This window comes from Gigantopelta aegis, chromosome 2, assembly GCF_016097555.1.
Source record: "Gigantopelta aegis isolate Gae_Host chromosome 2, Gae_host_genome, whole genome shotgun sequence".
Taxonomy (NCBI): Eukaryota; Metazoa; Mollusca; class Gastropoda; order Neomphalida; family Peltospiridae; genus Gigantopelta; species Gigantopelta aegis.
The window spans coordinates 50,670,959-50,691,914 of NC_054700.1; the positions used below are offsets into that span (position 1 = coordinate 50,670,959).

Here is a 20,956-nt window from a genome sequence, read left to right on the forward strand (position 1 = left end):
TGCGCATGCTTCAGTATATATATATATAAACCTAGTCTTGGGGTGGCAGTCCTCTTTGTGGCGATGCAAGAAGGGGTACAATCTCCAGTATTGGATTTTCTCGGGAATGGACGAAGCACGCACATGTGTGCGTTTAATTTTGATATTGTAAATGCTACACTAGTAGGCTACTAATAAACTAAATATCAAAAGAAAAATAAATCTGTAAAAAAAAAACCCCAACATTTTACCGAAATATACTATGTACTTAGTTATTATATTACATAGCATAACGGTGTACGTATTGTTTATTACAGTAATATTTGAACAGTTATGTCATTATGTAAGTCTTGGTGTCAAGACTTTAGATCCGATATGTTCTTATTTAATGCAAATCACTTAAATTTAGCACAATATTAACAACGACAATCAGTTAACGGACCTTTGGAATAAGTCCTGGGTTGTAGTAATGGAACAGGTCATTGTTATTTGTATATATGCGCATGCGCTCACATTAGTGTGAGTTAAAACTACAAGATAGATTTTGCTTTTGTCCCAGAATAATGTAAGCTATTTAAATATGATTAATTTTTACCATAACATTGAATAACAATTGTCGAATAATAGCTCTACTAGATAATTATGGCGTATCCAGTCCATTCTAATAAGCCGACAACTTCTAGATTTAAAAAATACATGCAATGTCTTCAATATGTTTTGAGCTCTATTTTTAGGAGACTCGACCCAAAGGCACAGAAGCTGAATCTGGCCATTAAAATATAGAGCATGTTCTACGTCTTCTGCTGAAGTGGTGACAGCGGGTTTCCTCTCTCAATATCTGTGTGGTCCTTAACCATATGTCTGACGCCATATAACCATAAATAAAATGTTTTGAGTGCGTCGTTAAATAAAATTCCTTTCTTTCTGCTGCTGTAGTTCGTGTCAACACAGATGCAATGCATTTTGTCATATTCTATTCAGTTGCAGTGTCTTTGTTTTTTAACTGGTAATATCAATGGTCGCCTAACGGACTACCTTTGTAAAATTCTTAGTTGCCCATAGCCAATAAAGGTCGCCACAGGGCGACTGCTAATTTTCAACCCTGCTGTGTACCCTCTGGCAGTAACCCTGTGTACATTATAGGAATTCCATTTTAAATTAGGGTACATGTTAAGTACAAAGTATCATGTTCCAAACAGTGCTCAATGCCTTCCCACATGATTTCTGTCAGAAAGTAATTGCAAAATTGATGGTTACATAATAAAAACAAAGCAGATATCATAAGTGCCCATACTTGGTTTGAAATCTTTGAAATTGGACAGAGCATTTCATGTGCTTTGACAAATTTTAAACAGCAGTTCTCTTACTATCATCTATCTAAAAAAAAAAATTTTTTTATAGTGTTCTCGCTACTCCATTTAAGTGGGGCGCCCCACCCCGTTATTCCATTTTGCCGCCCTCCTTTCACGTTCCCCGCCCTCCTTTATTTTTGAGCGCCCCTCTTTATTTTCCAGCACCTATCTCCGCTATTTCCAAATGCACACTTTTTTCCACACAAAAAAACAACGATCAGTCTGCACATTGGACATCAAAGGAAACAAACCGCGTTGTGTACAAAAAAGCAATTGACGAGACATTTACGACAATTACCATAATGTAATTTAACAGTATTTTTAGCAGCCTCTATTTTGTCCAATATCTGTATCCATTTGTATGTTTGATAGACACAATAAAGTTATATTTTATGTGAGCAATGAAAACATTTAATTTTTTACGGATTCGGCAATCTCCGATTGAGAAAAAAACCCTCTTATTTGGCGTCAAATTTGTCACGTGATCAGAACGGTCATTCTGTCTTTTGTTTCCACTAACTATCGTTTGATATTTTGTCCTCAGTTGCAGATATAATTTGTTGTAACTGATGATTATTACTTTCTGTCATTCTGTTTATTCAGCAGTTCTTTATAAAATATTGTAAACTTTTAATTTTGGGGGGATATAAACGCTTATAAAAACAATGGAAGTGGTAGTGTTTATCATTGAAATAATTTATCTTGAGTGCCAAATAATATATACACTGCCTTTACAAAAACGAAACTACTTTTTATCAGCTGGCGATAATATTTTATCACAGCGATCGATTAATTTGATGAAGATGGAAATAACAAAAATGTATCCGACATTAGGAGATCACTTTACAAACATCTTTATTGTTTTTCGTATATATCTTGAAATCTTTATTAAAAATAATAATATTAAAACTTTGATCGGTCCAGCAAAACCGGAACTGCCCGTGAATGTCAGACTGATAGCATCTTCGGTTCAATTAAAAGACGAGTCTGCTTGTATTTCGTATTTATAAACCTTTTTGCACTTTTTTGTAGGCAAAATAAGGAGTATGTCTTTTCACAAAGTCTACCAAAACACAACAATATGGTAACCAAACTACTCCCCCCCCCCCCCCCCCCCCTTTTTTTTTTTTTGCTTTTCGTTTATTGGTTGTTGTTGTTTTTTGAAGGGTGTAGTGCCGAGCGGCCGCCCTCCTTTAATTTTCACCCAGCGAGAACACTGTATCCATTAATTTCCAAGATTTTACAGTACATAAGTTACCCTCTGTATCCTCTGGCAGAAACCCTGCACCAGTATATCAAAGAATGTGGAATGTGTAGTTTTGTTTATGGAGGGGAAAAAAAGAAAAAAAAAAAAGAAAAGCAATAACATCAAAAGCTATCTTTAGGATGTCAAAAGCTATCTTTAGGATGTCAAAAGCTATCTTTAGGTACACAAATCAAATGTAAGCATGAGATGTCAAATTCATAATGAACTGATGTTTCTAGAGGGAAGTGAATGAACTACAAATAAATTAGTTTAGAGCATGTTTAATTGTTAACAAGAACAAATTGCTTAAATGATTTCAACAAAAACTGAACACTGGTGGAGCTAAATGTTTTGTAAAATCTCATCAACAAGAGACGACAGTCAAGAAAACCGATGCCGTCACCAAACTAATGTCATGACGTCAGCGGGGAAAGATAGCTTATCTTCCCCAGGGAAAAGGTAGAAAATATATTCACCTGCAACTCACTGCCCATATGGGTAATAAATAAATATCCTCTTTATTAGGATTATCTTATGTGGGAGAAGAGGTTGCTTTACCACTAGAGCACATTGATTAACTAATCATTGGCTATTGGATGTCAAACATTTGCTAATCATGACTCGTAGTCATCATAGGAAACCCGCTACATTTTTCCATTAGTAGCAAGGGATCTTTTATACATGCATGCACCATCTCACAGTCAGGATGGCACATCCCACAGCCTTTGATATACACCAGTCGTGATGCACTGGCTGGAACAAGAAATAGCCCAATGGGCCCACCGATGGGTAGTCGATCCTAGATCAACCGCACATCAAGTGAGTGCTTTACCACTGGGCAACGTCATTCCCCCTCTTTAAATCAAGTCACAATTACACACACACACACACACACATATATATATATATATATATATATATATATATATATATGTGTATGTATCATAAAAGACACAAGTCTGCATACACATACATTTGCAAGTCATTAAGCCACATTTTAAACTCTTTTTTGTTGTTGTTGTCAACTGGAATATGTGGCTGGGACCCAGAAAGTAAGAGGTGTGCGGTGAAAATGCAGGAGATTTTGTCAAAAAACAGAAGATTTTTTAACTTCACACAATTTAACCCAAAATCGCAAGGTTGTTGTAAACATTATTACAATAAGTTATATGAACACTACATAATGTCAAATATACTTTTTAACCTTAGATCTTGGCTTTAAAAAAAAAATTAATTAAAAAAAAAAATTAAAAAAAAAATTAATAATATGTTTGTATATATTTCTTTTTAAAGTTGAAATATTATTATGATTTAATAAATATTTAAAAAAACAATTTTTTTTATCCAAAAATGTTAAGAACATTAACAAGAAAATAAAAAAATTAATTAGTACATTTATGGCATTACACTTACAGGTTATGTTACGTTATCATTTGTGGTTTGTGTACCTAAGACAAATTTATATAAATCTTATAAATTAATATTCAGTTTTTACTATAATGAGGAACAGTGGTGTGGTACTTATTTAAAATCATTATAATGATGCAATAAACATTGTATTTTCATTAATACTAAGTAAAACCTCATTAAGGACATTGTGTGAAATATACCGGAATTATACCCATTTCCGTGGATAACTTTATATCAAACACAACATTTATTAATTGTAAAAAAAAATCTATTGAAGTGTACCCTCGTTACCAACATTTTACTGCACAAACATACAAAATTAACTGACACAAGTATGTTTATAATAGCTAATTGGTATTTTCTTTGTCTTGCTGTGACATGTGATTTTAACATGCATCGTGTATATTGCTGTCAACTCTGGGACAGAGTCTGGCACTTCAGATCCGTCATACCCTTATGTTATTTTGGCAAAAGGGGATTGATTTTTTTTTTATGCCTACAAAAATGTCAAGTAACAGGAGAAGTTGTCTCCTGCACAGGCTATCAGGAGATTTCATCAAATACCAGGAGACTCCTGCTGAATCCAGGAGGGGGTACAGGTCTGGGCTGGGTCAAAAATAAATATCAACTAAAACTCCTTTACTATTAATAAATTACTTGAATCTGACCCACATATACATGGACCTGTACATGTTATACAGGAAAACATCTTTCAGACGTGTTAAAATTAGCTGACACGTAGCATATATATCATTGGTTACCAGGACCTCTTTGTCAGATCCTTTTCATTTAAAATACCACATTTCTACAGTATTTCATCACAGATTAATCATAGTGTGTCTACATGTAGTTTTGGCGGCATAGAATCATGTATTGTCCCTCTAAATACTTATGAATGAAAGTTAAAGTTTTTTCTGTTTAACACCACTAGAGCATATTGGAAATGGGTTATTTAACGACACACTCAACACATTTTATTTACGGTTATATGGTGTCGGACATATGGTTATGGACCACACAGATATTGATTAGCAGCAAGGGATCTTTTATATGCACCATCCCATAAACAGGATAGCATATACCACGGCCTTTGATGTACCAGCGTGGTGCACTAGCTGGAGTGAGAAATAGCCCAATGGGCCCACTGACGAGGATCAATCCCAAACCGACCGCGCATCAAGCGAGCACTTTACCACTGGGCTACGTCTCGCCCCCTATAGCATATTGATTTATTAATCATCAGCTATCAGTGTTTTTGCCAGAAAAATATTTTTGGGTATGGCACTATATGAAATTGAATGCAACCAGTATGGGGAGCCTCCCATAGAAAGAAAATGGGTTAAAATTAGGTTTAGGGTTAAGAAAATCATACAGTAATTTACAGTAACTTAAAAAAAAAAATCTGCCAAAATATTTGGGTATGGTGCCATACCCATTTTATCCTCTGGCAGAAACCCTGGCTACTGGATGTCAACCATTTTTTAATTATGACATATACAAATGTACATGTATGTACTCTTAGAAAGGAAACCCACTACATTTTCCCATTAATTAGTAGCAAGGGATCTTGTATATGTACTATCCCACAGACAGGACAGCACATACCATGGACTCTTAACATACCAGTTGTGGTGCACTGGATGGAACGAGAAATAGCACAATATGGGCCCACCAACTGGGATCGATCCTAGACCAACCGCGCATCAAGTGAGCTCTTTACCACTGAGCTATGTCCAAGTATGAATGAATGTACGTGTGCATTTTAAAATATACAGTAGAATCTCATTGGCTCGAATGCTCAACGGTCGAACCTACCGGTATTCTCGAATCAAGAACAATGTCCCGATTTTCTCTCTCTATTAAACCCTTTTATTTTGGTGCTGATTGGTCGAATACCCCTGGGGTCGAACAGAAGCTTTCTCTCGAACCAGTTTATTGGTCCGAACTATAAAATTAAACATATTTAGCTCGAACGAATAAGTCTATCCGAAGAAATACAAAAAATTATTTATGTACGAATTTTTCATTGACCCTTTCACATCAGTCACAAAGTAAGTTATTATAAATTCGGAAGTGGAACAATTAATCCTAGATCATATGCCGGCTTATCATGTTGTTTATTTAGCACCTATCGGTAATTATCTTTCTAGTACAGACAGTTGTACTACGATAATCGTTAGCTGAATGAACCTTGCATGTAACACCAATCAGTTGGTGAGCCTAGGCAGGCCTGGCCAGTTTACTTTAATCATTTTAATCGCTACTCTACGCATGAGCGTTAGCATATTTAGTTTTTAACTTGAAATACAGCAGCAACGTTTGGGAAGTTCACGAGTTTCGTAAAAATGATATCTAGCGAAAACGAGTGTGGTATTTTATTTATTACCCTCCTTTAAATCACGCAAATTATGAAAAATAAATAAATCAATCAATCAATTTTGTAGCCTATTTCAAGACCGGATGTTGATTTGCATAACTAGCCGGTGCACGACTACGTACCGCCGCATTGAGAAATAGTTTGTTGTACTTCCGCTACTTCTCAGTGACGTTTTCAGGCGAGTGGTGTAGGTTCTAATAGACCAAATCAATTCCTATTGCCGATAATGTTAACGTTTACTAATAAAACTGATATAAGCAGCGTTTCAACACACCCAGTAAGTACAGCAATAGAAAGTGTGGCACCTCACATCTAACCTACCTGCAAGAAAATGGGGGGTCACGTATCATTTAAGAGATTTAATTAATGTTTTTAATAGCAACCGTCATTTTTGCTGAAAATTGCACTTCCATTTTTGGGGGTACCCCGCATTAGTTTCAACCTCTGGTATATACTGCATAACAACTGTATGACAAATAAAAGTGTATTTATTTATTGTCAATGAATAATAGTATTTGCACAAATAATCAATGTCACATATTACTACCAATCACACCCACAGCTGCTTTTACTCCGTAAATATTTGATGGTGCACGTCGAACTCTGACACGGAACTTTCTTCTTTGGTACTATGCAACCTGTAGACGTATTTCTCAATAAATTTCCATCGGGTTTCATTTTTTAATTTAAAGAAAGCTGTAAGGTACATGCATCAATATATGTTTATTTTCATATTGGGTGAAAAATGGGTAAAACTAATGCATAATTCCATATTTTAACAAAACGCCCCCAAGAAACAAATGTTCCCGTTACCCCACTGGTTATGCTAATAATGATGAATTCACAAATCACAAATGACAATAACAATTTGTTGACCAAAAATCCAACCAATAAGAGAATAACAAGTGTTTTTGCAGTTAAAAACGTGTAGCTTGCAAAAGCAGTTGAGTTCACGGGAAAACTAAAGTTATAACATTAAGGTCAACGACAGTCACTTTTCGCGCCCTTGTTTTGGCTTTCTTTGTACACAATAAATATAGCATATCTGACTGTAATTTCACTTGAAATCCATATTTCGAAAAAGGTACAATTTTTCAATCACAGAATTTTCTTCAAACACATTCAGGTGCTTCAGTAATATTCGAAAAAAAACAAAATCAATAGGAATTTTGCATTGGATTTTTTCCAGCATTCTTAAAACGGAAACGTCATGTACCCAGTTTGTGGTTATTGTAAGGAGGTGCAAAGTGACGTCATTGGAATTCTGACGTCATTCAAATTCAAAATTAGCTATATTATTACAATGCATCGCCACATTAAAATAAAAACTAGTCTACTAACCTTGACCCCTGTTAAATTTCTACAACAAGCAAATAACGCTGTTTACAGGTCGGTATATTTTACTTTTTCATAATTCTACAAAAAATATTAAGTTTAAGTTTAAAAAAATAAAAAACTACCTTTTGTCGAACGATGGCTTAGAGTGTAATAAAGTTCTGTTCTGTTCTGTCAAATATATCATATGAAAAAATTAACGTTGGATATGTTTCATTTATTGTGTACAAAGCCAAAACAAGGGTGGGTCCAAAAAGTGACTGTCGTAGACCTTAATAATGATAAATTCACAAATCACAACTGACAATAACAATTTGTAGACCAAAAATCAACATAATAAATAAAATGAATATGTTTAATTATTGTTCTATTCATTCTTTTATTTTTATTTTTTATCTAAAAATATTTCTCGCGCAGTCCAGTTTACATCAACTTTTAATGAATGACATTTGTAGTAAAAGTTGTGGATGTTACTGACCTTGACATTAACTATGAATGAAAAAAACAAGTCCCGTTATGCTAATAAGGTCGCTGTCCAACCAATCGAAATTGACTCTGTTCCCTGTCGACAAATCAAAATACAGTTTGTAATATGCACCTGGTGGTGCATACGAAATTTGTACGACACCGCTATATCTTCACAAGGAGGGTAATAAAAATATGTATCTCATCCGACATTTGACGGCGACTTCGTTACTCATGAGTCACTCGGACCATCTCGACCATGCCAGTTTTATGGAAATATGTGAGGAGTTCCGATTGGTGTTTGTGTTACAGAAGCACCTGACAATGGCCGAATGCATGGTTCGAACTACCCGATGGGTCGAACAGACTTTGATGCACCGACAGTTTTCGAGCCAATGAGATTCTACTGTAGTACACAAATTCCATAGAATTCAATGGCTGGCCTATTGCTGGTTTTCTTTTCAGGAGGTGGGGGTGGGGGTAGGGGTGAAGGAAGGAAATGTTTTACTTAACGACGCACTCAACACATTTTATAAATTTAAGGTTATACGACGTCAGAGATATGGTTAAGGACCACGCAGATATTAAGAGAGGAAACCCACTGTTGCCACTTCATGGGCTACTCTTTTCGATTAACAGCAAGGGATCTTTTATATGCACCATCCCACAGACAGGATAGTACATACACAATGTACCATGACCTTTGTTACACCAGTTGTGGAGCACTAGCTGAAATGAGAAATAGCCAAATGGGTCCACCAACAGGGATCGATCCTAGACCCACCGCTATCAAGCGAATGCTTTACCACTGGGGAGGGGTTGAAGGGGAGTCAGGTTGTCATGTAAAATTAATGATTAATCAAATTCCATTTAATAAAGAGCACAATTAAGAATTCAAAAGTTAATGATTTGTGTTTTTAATAATAGGGCAGGGCACAATTTTGGAATGTAAATGTATGTAAAACTTCTAATTGAAACCCAATACAAAGATACAATGTTAATGATGAATAAAACCCCAGTGCCTTCAGTGATTTAAGTTCTATTTAACTAACAATTATCCCCACCCCCAATAATCATGCTATTATGATAAATAAATATATATGGACAGGGAACATTTATGTTCAGTATCGCATTGCGATTCACTACACAATTTTGAAACATTAAACAGTAGTTGCTAATCAATTTTACTCGAAATTTACTTGACATTTTGAATTGATTAGAAATATAACTAATCAATATTTTGAAAACATGTTCCCTGATGGACTACGGTGTGCTGTGCATTTGGTCATTCTCTATGTTATTAAGTCCAATTTATCAGTTTTCTATCACAATCAATCATCAGAATGCTACTACAGGGACATGGCCTACAATAAAAACACATTGGAAGGAAGAAAGGAAATGTTTCATTTAACAATGCACTTAACACATTTTATTCATGGTTATATGGCATCAGACATATGGTTAAGGACCAGACAGATACTAAGAGAGGAAACTTGCTGTTGCCACTTCATGGGCTACTCTTTTCGATTAGCAGCAAGGGATCTTTTATATGCACCATCCCACAGGCAGGATAGTACATACCACGGCCTTTGTTAGTACATACCACGGCCTTTGTTATACCAGTTGTGGAGCACTGGCTGGAACAAGAAATAGCCCAATGGGTCCACTGACGGTTTAGGATTAAGAAAATCATACAGTAATGATAAGAGTAATAATAATAATTTTGTCAAAAAAATTAACTTAAAAAAACCCAAACTCTTTTCGATTAGCAGCAAGGGATCTTTTATATGCACCATCCCACAGACAGGATAGCACATACCACAGTCTTTGATATACCAGTTGTGGTGCACTGGTTTGAGTGAAAAATAGCCCAATGGGCCCACCGACGGGGATCGATCCCAAACCAACCACACATCAAGCTTTACTACTGAGCATCATCCTGCCCCCGACCTACAATAAAAACACTCGAGAACTAGGTGTGGTTACCGGACATTGTGCAGATAACGACATGAGAAATCTGCTGCAACTACACATATCATTTCAATTTTCATTTCAACTTATATTTCCGTGCCTATATCCAATTAAGGTTCAAGCATGCTGTCCTGGGCAGACATCTCAGCTATGTTGTCTGTCCAGGACCGCAGGTTAGTTGTTAGTTGGTTAGTGGTTAGTGAGAGAGAAGAGGGTGTAGTGGCCTTACACCTACCTACTGAGCCCTTGAGAACTAACTCTGGGTTGGAGCTGGTACCGGGCTGTCTACCCATTGAGTCCTTGAGAACTTGCTATGAGTTGGAAATGGCACCAGGCTGTAAACCCTGTACCTACCAGCATGTAGTCCGATGGCTTAACCAATGCACACAGAGGCTGGTTACACCAGAATGGATAGCTTACACGTATAATTTTAAGCAATCCATTCTGGGGACTTTTACAACATAACATACATATACAATGTACATGTATGCACTTTTCCAAAGACAAAGTCAGTCTACACCAAGGCTTTATTATACCAGTTGTGGAACAGTGGAACCGTTCTAAACAGCCCTCAAAATAACCTGTAGTCAGCAGATATTTCACAATTACTATTTAATGGTTTAAAATTGTGTAGCGATCTCTGAAACGTGTATAGCGAATCGCAACAACGACTTCCTTAAAAAATATCCCCACCATTTTAAATTTGCTCCTAAGTAGAGTGAAGCAACTCGCTGTACATGTTAAGAAACGTACTGGCTAGTTTACCTGTTTGTATAAATAACGCATGTTCAATTCCCACGATTGCGATATGCATAGTTTACCTATTTGTATAAATAAAGCATGTTCAATTCCCGCTATTGCGATATGCATAGTTTACCTATTTGTATAAATAAAGCATGTTCAATTCCCGCGATTGCGATATGCATGAGTATGAAATTAACAAAGACAAAGGAGATAAATGAACGAAACAGCAAATAAGTGTTAGCCAAAATTGTAGCCACTTGCAAATTTTACTAGCCATTTTTTGTAATGCATGGCTACTGACAGCGTGAGCCCTGATGAGGGTGGGAGGGGTGAAACGACCCGTTAGGAGGATGAAACTACCCGGGACGAAACGACCCAGGGCGAATATGGATATGGGCGAAACGACCTGATACTGTTTATTCAAATAAAAATAAAATAATTATTATTGAATTTTAGTTATGTTATTCATGCCGGATGGGTAACTAAATTCTGATACATATTTCTCTGCAGTGTATCTTATGAAATACTTTAAATGAAATTTTGTTTTGTATGAAAAAACTAAATTATGATCGATGGCCAAAAACAAGGTGAAAATGCGAGAAAAGGCCGATCACGTGATTTCCTGTTGGGTTTGAGGATAGCAGCCCCACGTTCAGTTGACCAGCGAACATTTCACTAACATTCGTGAACTATTAGATTGGTTCTCGACTTCACAACATGGTTTATCATGAAGTGCATACACCCATCTAGCAGGCATCTGTTTGCTTGGTCTAACTGAACTTGGCCCAGAAAGTTAAAAGTGGAAAAGCAGTGATGTGTTTTGGGGGAAATGCATTCGCAAGCAATCTGACTTGCTTATGTTCAGCCGGCCGTTTTTCGCTAAACATTTACAATCCAATTTGACTAGTTTCCGAAGTGCTCATTCGGTTTAACTTGCCCATGACCTGCATTGTATCCTATCCTATGACATTACTTGAATGTTACCCATGACCTGCACTGTATCCTATCCTATGACATTACTTGAATGTTACCCATGACCTGCACTGTATCCTATCCTATGGCATTACTTGAATGTTACACATGACCTGCATTGTATCCTATCCTATGGCATTACTTGAATGTTACCCATGACCTGCATTGTATCCTATCCTATGACATTACTTGAATGTTACACATGACCTGCATTGTATCCTATCCTATGGCATTACTTGAATGTTACACATGACCTGCATTGTATCCTATCCTATGACATTACTTGAATGTTACCCATGACCTGCATTGTATCCTATCCTATGACATTACTTGAATGTTACCCATGACCTGCATTGTATCCTATCCTATGACATTACTTGAATGTTACCCATGACCTGCATTGTATCCTATCCTATGACATTACTTGAATGTTACCCATGACCTGCATTGTATCCTATCCTATGGCATTACTTGAATGTTACCCATGACCTGCATTGTATCCTATCCTATGACATTACTTGAATGTTACACATGACCTGCATTGTATCCTATCCTATGGCATTACTTGAATGTTACACATGACCTGCATTGTATCCTATCCTATGGCATTACTTGAATGTTACCCATGACCTGCATTGTATCCTATCCTATGACATTACTTGAATGTTACCCATGACCTGCATTGTATCCTATCCTATGACATTACTTGAATGTTACACATGACCTGCATTGTATCCTATCCTATGACATTACTTGAATGTTACACATGACCTGCATTGTATCCTATCCTATGACATTACTTGAATGTTACCCATGACCTGCATTGTATCCTATCCTATGACATTACTTGAATGTTACCCATGACCTGCATTGTATCCTATCCTATGACATTACTTGAATGTTACCCATGACCTGCATTGTATCCTATCCTATGACATTACTTGAATGTTACCCATGACCTGCATTGTATCCTATCCTATGACATTACTTGAATGTTACCCATGACCTGCATTGTATCCTATCCTATGGCATTACTTGAATGTTGGCGGGTGGGGGTAGGAATTCACATGTCTAACGTACTAGCGATCAGTCTCATGGACATAGCACACTTACTGTTTGTGAATATATAGTGGACAAATTTAATACTGTTGACATATTACATACAAGTATTTTCTCGTTTTTTTATATTATTAATTTGTAAACAAGGTTTTTTTCTCGGGTTTTTTCTTCTTTTTTGGGTGGGGGGATAATAAATATCATTTAAGAAGTAAAGAGGTTATTAATTAATATTTATTCCTTCAATATTCGTCATATTCACGATACATATCATGCTTGTTGCTTGGATTTGTTGCAGCTCTAGTGCACATGTTGACTGGCACAAACGTTATGTTTGATGTTTAAACAATTATACAAATACTAGATAAAGGTGGGAAATCGCAAATTGGTGCATTTGTAAACCATCAAATCACTATCAGATATAAAACAAACTTCTTGAAAAAAGCTATACAATTTTTATAACTTATTTTGTGCCCTGATATACAGTGTGAGTTGCCCACCAATATAAAATCCTAGCTACACCAGTGATTCTAGATTGAATGATTGCAAAAAAGGGTCAAATACGTCTTCGCCATTTTTCAAAATAGATAACGATAAAGACAAAAATTATAACAGTAAAGTTAAGACACATGGCATGGTATTTGTGCCATCTGCAATGTACTTCACTAATGCAATCATGCAAATGGATTTTAAAAACAGATTTACTGAATGAAAAAGATAAACGACGGGTTTTTTCATGCTTCCTCGATCCTTAAAAATAATTTTCCTATAAAGATACCCAGTTACTATCCATGTGCTTGACAAGTTGATCTAAACTTGACCTAGATGTGACAGTACCATCTGATGGATATATATAACTTTCATACAAATAAAAATTTTGGTCCGTTTTAAATATAGATAATACAATATACAATATAACAGTAAAGACAATAAAATTAAAATTAAAAGTTGTATTAATATTTTCAAGTGAAGAAACTGATATATATATATATTTGTAGTTTAAAGGTAGGGTCAACTCCAAAAAAAAAAAAAAGTAAAGTTTGTTTTATTTAACGACGCCGCTAGAGCACATTGATTTTTTATCTTATCATCGGCTATTGGACGTCAAACATATGGTCATTCTGACACTGTTTTTAGAGGAAACCCGCTGTTGCCACATAGGCTACTCTTTTTACGACAGGCAGCAAGGGATCTTTTATTTGCGCTTCCCACAGGCAGGATAGCACAAACCATGGCCTTTGTTGAACCAGTTATGGATCACTGGTCGGTGCAAGTGGTTTACCCATTGAGCCTTGCGGAGCACTCACTCAGGGTTTGGAGTCGGTATCTCGATTAAAAATCCCATGCCTCGACTGGGATCCGAACCCAGTACCTACCAGCCTGTAGACCGATGGCCTGCCACGACGCCACCGAGGCCGGTAACTCCAAACAAGAGCCTTATGTGTTGAAAAGATGCATACCCGGACCACCAACACATACTGACACTTTAACAAATGAAAAAACAGGTAATTTTAGAGTTAATATAAAACCATGATTATTCCTGCTAACTGGGGGCAGCCATTTTGTTTAGTTTTTGTGACGTCTGGTGGTATAGCTTGGGGCGAAGTGATGTCAGCTCCGTCCATCTCCTCTATGCACAGTGTAAACAAACGCTCTAATTTACGACAAGGCGCTTTGCTTCCATCAACCTGACTTGTAAAACAACACAAATGACTTGATAGTATAATAAACTACAGTGTTCTTGCTGGTTGAAAATTAAAGGAGGGTGGCCGCTCGGCACCACACCCTTAAAAAACAACAACCAATAAACGAAAAGCAAAAAAAAAAAAAAAGGGGGGGGGGGGGGGGGAGAGTAGTTTGGTTACCATATTCTTGTGTGTTGGTAGACTTTTTGAAAAGACATACTCCTTATTTTGCCTACAAAAAAGTGCAAAAAGGTTTATAAATACGAAATACAAGCAGACTCGTTTTTTAATTGAACCGAAGATGATATCGGTCTGACATTCACGGACAGTTCCCGTTTTGCTGGACTGATCAAAGTTTTAATATTATTATTTTTAAGAAAGATTTCAAGATATACAAAAAACAATAAAGATGTTTGTAAAGTGATCTCTTAATGTCTGATACATTTTTGTTATTTCCATCTTCATCGAATGAATCGATCGCTGTGATAAAATATTATCGCCAGCTGATAAAGGCGGTGTATACATTATTTGGCACTAGAGATAAATGCTTTTATTGATAAACACTACCACTTCCGTTGTTTTTATAAGCGTTCATATCCCCCAAAAATGAAAAGTTTACAATATTTTATAAAGAACTGCTGAATAAACAGAATGACAGAAAGTAAAAATCATCAGCTACAACCAATTATATCTGCAACTGAGGACAAAATATCAGACGATAGTTAGTGGAAACAAAAGACAGAATAACTGTTCTGATTACGTGACAAATTTGGCGCCAAATAAGTTTTAAAAAAATTCTATCGGAGATTGCCGAATCCGTTAAAAATTAAATGTTTTCATTGCTCACATAAAATATAACTTTTATTGTGTCTATCAAACACAAATGGATACAGATATTGGACAAAATAGAGGCTGTTAAAAATACTGTTAAATTACGTTACGGTAACTGTCGTAAATGTTTCGTCAATTGTTTTTTATACACAACGCGGCTTGTTTCCTTTGATGTCCAGTGTTCATACTGATTTTGTGTGGAAAAAAGTGTGCATTGGAAATAGCGGAGATAGGTGCTGGAAAATAAAGAGAGGCGCTCAAAAATAAAGGAGGGCGTGGAACGTGAAAGGAGGGCGGCAAAATAGAATAGCGGGGCGGGGCACCCTGCTTAAATGGAGCAGCGAGAACACTGAACTATTTAACTAAATATATTTCAATTTGCATCAATAGAACGAAATGGAGTTACAGGGTACAGTATTTTTCTTTTTAAAAAAATCCTAAGAAAAAGTGCATATCATTAGGCCTATTGGTAGGGTACGTTCCGAGCAAAAACAACCACTCATGATACCCAGGTGATACTTTTCTTTTCTTTGGGACAACGTAATTGGTCAGTTTTGTGATTTTAGACTTTATCAAGGGTTTTACAGAATTATTTACAGTAATAAAGCAGGATGGCTGATAATGTCCATTACGATTTGAGGGGTATCCATGCGGTTATCACACTTGTGATCTTAATAAAAGAGGCACATCTTTTTAGTGTGTCTAGACACAGTGTCTGAAGACTGTCTAAATATACACCTGCCAATCAGGAACCACAGGTACAGGCCACAGAAAGAAAATACCAATTAACCAAGAAAACACTCCGATTATTATTTCAGTACGTTTTTAATTTATGTACAAAACATAATACAGTTATTTCAACACTTTGATAATGGTGGTTTATTTTGTATTGAAAAATAATATATATTTGTTGCTGGATTACTGGGATGGCTATTATTACAGAACATTGCGATGTATCCACAAAAATCAGGTATGTTTTGTTTCTTCAGTTCGAAGACTAATTCCTGATGTGACACGTTAGGTATTACTTAACCACCAGCCCACCAGAGGGTGTATTCACTGGGATGGTACAAAATGGCTGTGCCCGTTATATATATTACACGTAGCTGTCACATTTAACCATTTTATTAATTAACTATATAATTATACTGAATATTAAACAATAATGTGCATTATACATCGTTGAATATGCATACCAGGCCAAATGCCTTAATTGTCCCCTCCTTTAAAGATAACCACTTATTATTTTAAGGGACGTGTATCACATGACAAATTTGGCGCCAAATAAGAGGGTTTTTTTTTTCAATCGGAGATTGCCGAATCCGTAAAAATAAAATGTTTTCATTGCTCACATAAAATATAACTTTTATTGTGTCTATCAAACATACAAATGGATACAGATATTGGACAAAATAGAGGCTGTTAAAAATACTGTTAAATTACATTACGGTAACTGTTGTAAATGTTTCGTCAATTGCTTTTTCGTACACAACACGGCTTGTTTCCTTTGATGTCCAGTGTGCAAACTGATCGTTGTTTTTTGTGTGGAAAAAAGTGCATTTGGAAATAGCAGAGATAGGTGCTGGAAAATAAAGAGGGGGTCTCAAAAATAAAAGAGGGCGGGGAACGTGAAAGAGGGCGGCCCACTTAAATGGAGCAGCGAGAACACTGATGCTAACTGTTGTAAGACACTATAGTTTGTTGTCAGTTGTGTTTCCATACACATTGCAGCTTTTTGCCTTTGATGTCCAGACTGATCAAAACAAAATTCAGTGTGTGAAAACATTGTGCATTTTGAAATAGGAGAGCTGGGTGCTGCGAAATATAGTAGGATGCAGGAAAATAAAGAGGGGCGACAAAACACGAAAGTGGAGTGGCCCACCCCCGCTTAAATGGAGCAGCGAGAACACTGATTTTAAGGAATTGGCTAGAGATTTTCAAATCTATCGTAAAACCCTTGTAGGTTATGACATTACTAAATCACATGCCACACTGATGTTATAGGTTACAATAGTTTTATGACCATATAGTAGTGCTAAGATGGCTTTGAAAATATGGGCCCAGTTTATTAAGCAAAGACTACATGTTGTAGACACTATGCAGGGATGAGAATGACAATTTGTATTTTCAGCTGAAATTAGCCAGGTCCAGGGCAGAGCCCTGGTCAGGGGGGCTTCGCCCCCCTAAAACCAGAGTATGACAAATATTTTGAAAAGTCACTAGCCACAGGGCTAGTGGATTTGTGAAAACCACTAGCCCACCAAGATAAAGCACTAGCCCAAATTCCTGATCAGTTATAACTGGATTTTTATATAATTTTTGTAACATTACACATTTACGAGTATAACAGTAAAATAAAAAAACCTCTTAAATCATGTTGTAAATGGGGAAAAAATAATTGAGCAAACTTATGGTTGATATCTAAACCCAATATCAAAATAATTAAATTTAAATGAGGGTACGACACTGTATCACCAGGTAACAGATGGTTCAGTGTATTCGATATTGGGTTATACATTTAGGGCCCTACTATTTATGTCGCCAGGAACGGTGATGTCAATTGCTCAAATACAGGGCATTATCCCTGTGTCAGACCGATATCAAAAGAATATAACGGCGACATCTAATTCGTTGTTAATTGATGAACAAAAAAGGTATCATCTTGTATCGGCAGCTGTGACGCATTATCCAGACCGCTACACGTAATAGGCCAAGCAGAGTCATTGCATGTGCGGTTACCATTAAAGTAAATTGTTCTCCTGATTGCTGATAAACACATGTCAGTGAAGTATTAAATTAGAAAACAATAGGTAAATAAAACAAACACTGAAATTCAAAGCATGACTGGGGTTTACTTGATTGAGATTAACCTGTCGCCACGATTGGTGATTTCCAAGTTCTCAGCCTAAAACATATGTGCAAGATTAACTACCACGTGACGTGTCCAACCAATCAAAACATGCATGTCATTAGACTTATTTCCTGTGCCAGAAACTTGAAAGGGAAAAGTAAACAATGCATGCTGTAACTGTGGCGATGTAGAGATAGCATATTACTGCAGTTTGCAGACCTAGTTCAAGTGGATTATTATTATATATATATACTGATTGCGTTGTTGATATTATTCGATGACAAACATCACAATCAAATTTATTAAACAAAATTTCACCTGAGAGAAAAAGAAAAGAAAAAACACAAAAAACACGATCGAGCGATAAGGAGGTGGGTAGAAACCACTAGTCCGCAGGGCTAGTTGTTTTGCGTTTCTCACTAGCCCGAACTTAAAAACCACTAGCCACGGGCATCGGGCTAGTGGATTTGTCGAACTCTGCTAAAACTATAGGTTTTTTTTTTACAATTGCAAGGCAAAAATCTGCATCAGGAGACACATACATCATAGAATTACAGAGTAACTTACATACCATAGAAAGGATTATTATAATGCATAAACACAGTAGAAAATTGCGGTTGTTTTGCACATAACGGCCTAGGACTGTAAGGGCTACACAGATTGGTCTCAATATCTCAGACGTCTCAATTTTAGCCAATCACAGTGGTCGTAGTAAACAGTACTAAACACATACACACAATTTCACAAAGCTAGTTTCTGTTTTATTTTCGTATACACAGTGCGTAGAAATAAACATGGTGGCCGCTACATTACGATAGCAGCTGCACAACGACCTCAACTTTAACTGATATTTCCACAGAGTGCAAGGCATATACCTATATTCTACCCCACCCCCCAAATTTTCTCAACAAATTTACACGTTTCAAAGGATTGACCCTGGGGGTCCAAAATCTGTGGAAATTTGCGGATCCGCAGAAAATTCTCATCCTTGACTATACATGTATTAAAAAATATCAAATGGTTAATTTGACAAAGGACACTTAACAGGATGAGACCTGCATTGTTTTAGTGACCAGTGTGATGAATGATCAATTGGGGTACGTTTCCCATGCTAATAAATGTTGACCTACAGAAATGTGTATTTCAACTATTTCTTTTCTGCAGTATCATTAGGCCTACTAGTATTACTAAGACACTCTGAAATACCAGTATATGACCAAAATACACGAAGCTTCTGTCTTACTATCATAAATTATTTGGATATTGCATTTGCACTTAGTGCTTGCAGCTGTTGTGTGATGTTTTTTTGTGTTTTTTTAAGACTTCTTTTTTTATATATAATAATGTTCATCATAATGCAATTATACAAACAAAACCATTTTAGCTTTTTTAATGCACACGACGCTGGGAAGCTATACTAAACCATACGCGAATCGTCTTTTGTGAAATCTGATAATCACTCCATTCCGACATCATCAGAGTATCAGTCGGGGAGTCAAATTTTAATTATCACAAGTGACACAAATGTCACAATACGAGAAAACACCCACCGTAAAATGAAGTCCCTCCACACTTCCTACTGAGTAACATTGTTCTCCGCTGTTACAAGCTCCTGTCAGCACTTGGTGGCGGTTCATTGTCTATAATATACAGATGAAATGCGGAAATAATGCTAACATATTCATCTTTTTAATCCAAAATGTTATCGACCAACGCCATGCTGAATCTGTATGTATTGTGTTTTCCTCCGTTTTCGTGCGCACCAATGTGATATGCTCTAAACACTACAGTAAGAATTTAAAGGAGAAGAACATTTTGGGCGATGAGGTGAAAATTAAATTTTAATTTAAAAAGTTTATTTTGTTTAACGACATCACTGGAGTATATTGACTATTAATTATCGGCTATTGGATGTCAAACATTTGGTAATTGTGACACGTAGTCGTCAGAGGAAACCCGCTACATTTTTTTCTAATGCAGCAAGGGATGTTTTATATGCACTTTAACTGGTTTCCATGCGTCAGGGTGGAAAGGTCTGCGTCGATCTGTGTCCGTCGCTGACTTTATGGAAACCCGGTTCAAGATCTCTCTCTTCTTTCCTCCCCCCTTCTTTCTCTCTCTCTCTCTCCGATTCACTTCTCTCCCCTAATCCCTTTATTGTCCCCTGTGCGATAGATTGTTGAGCAGATCGGGGGAAACGTTGTTTTTTCTTGATGTCTATCCTCTCTCCCCTTTCTCCCCTTTCTTTCTCTTTCTCTCTTCCTCCTTTCTCCCCTCCCTTTACCCCCTCCTATTCTTTTTCATTCTACCCGCCTTATTTCTCCTTCCACCCTTCCTTTCTCGTTAAACCTCTTTCATCAAGCTCCCCGCCCTTAGTGTCTCTCAAAATCCCCAACCTTCCATCCATTCATTCCCCCTCCCTCCTCCCTCTCCTTTTCTCCCCGATCTCCCTCCCCTTTCTTCCTTTACTTCCTTCCTTCTTTCGCTTCCGCGCCGTCGCCACATATTCCCCCCTCCCTTCCCTTTTCTTTTCCCTCCCTTCCCTCCCCCCTCTTTCTCGCTTTGGCTCGCCTCTCTCCCGCCCCACTTCGCTATATCTCCTTCTCTCCCCCCCTATCTCTCTCTGTCGCCTTGTCCGTCTCTTCCCTCTTGACCTCAACCGCTTGTTCCTTCCTACCCTAT

General features: G+C 36.8%; 1 protein-coding gene across 2 annotated transcripts in view; it reads right to left on the minus strand.

The window, feature by feature from the left end:
* The window catches only part of LOC121386723 (dmX-like protein 2), a 158,103-nt gene extending 138,136 nt beyond the window's left edge, over positions 1–19,967 (minus strand). For both annotated transcript variants that reach the window (XM_041517726.1, XM_041517719.1), the window contains exon 1: positions 19,825–19,967. In XM_041517726.1, coding sequence (XP_041373660.1) covers positions 19,825–19,911 — 87 coding nt within the window. In that variant the 5' untranslated portion in view covers positions 19,912–19,967. The remainder of the gene's footprint in view (positions 1–19,824) is intronic.
* Between the last annotated feature and the right edge of the window lie 989 nt (positions 19,968–20,956).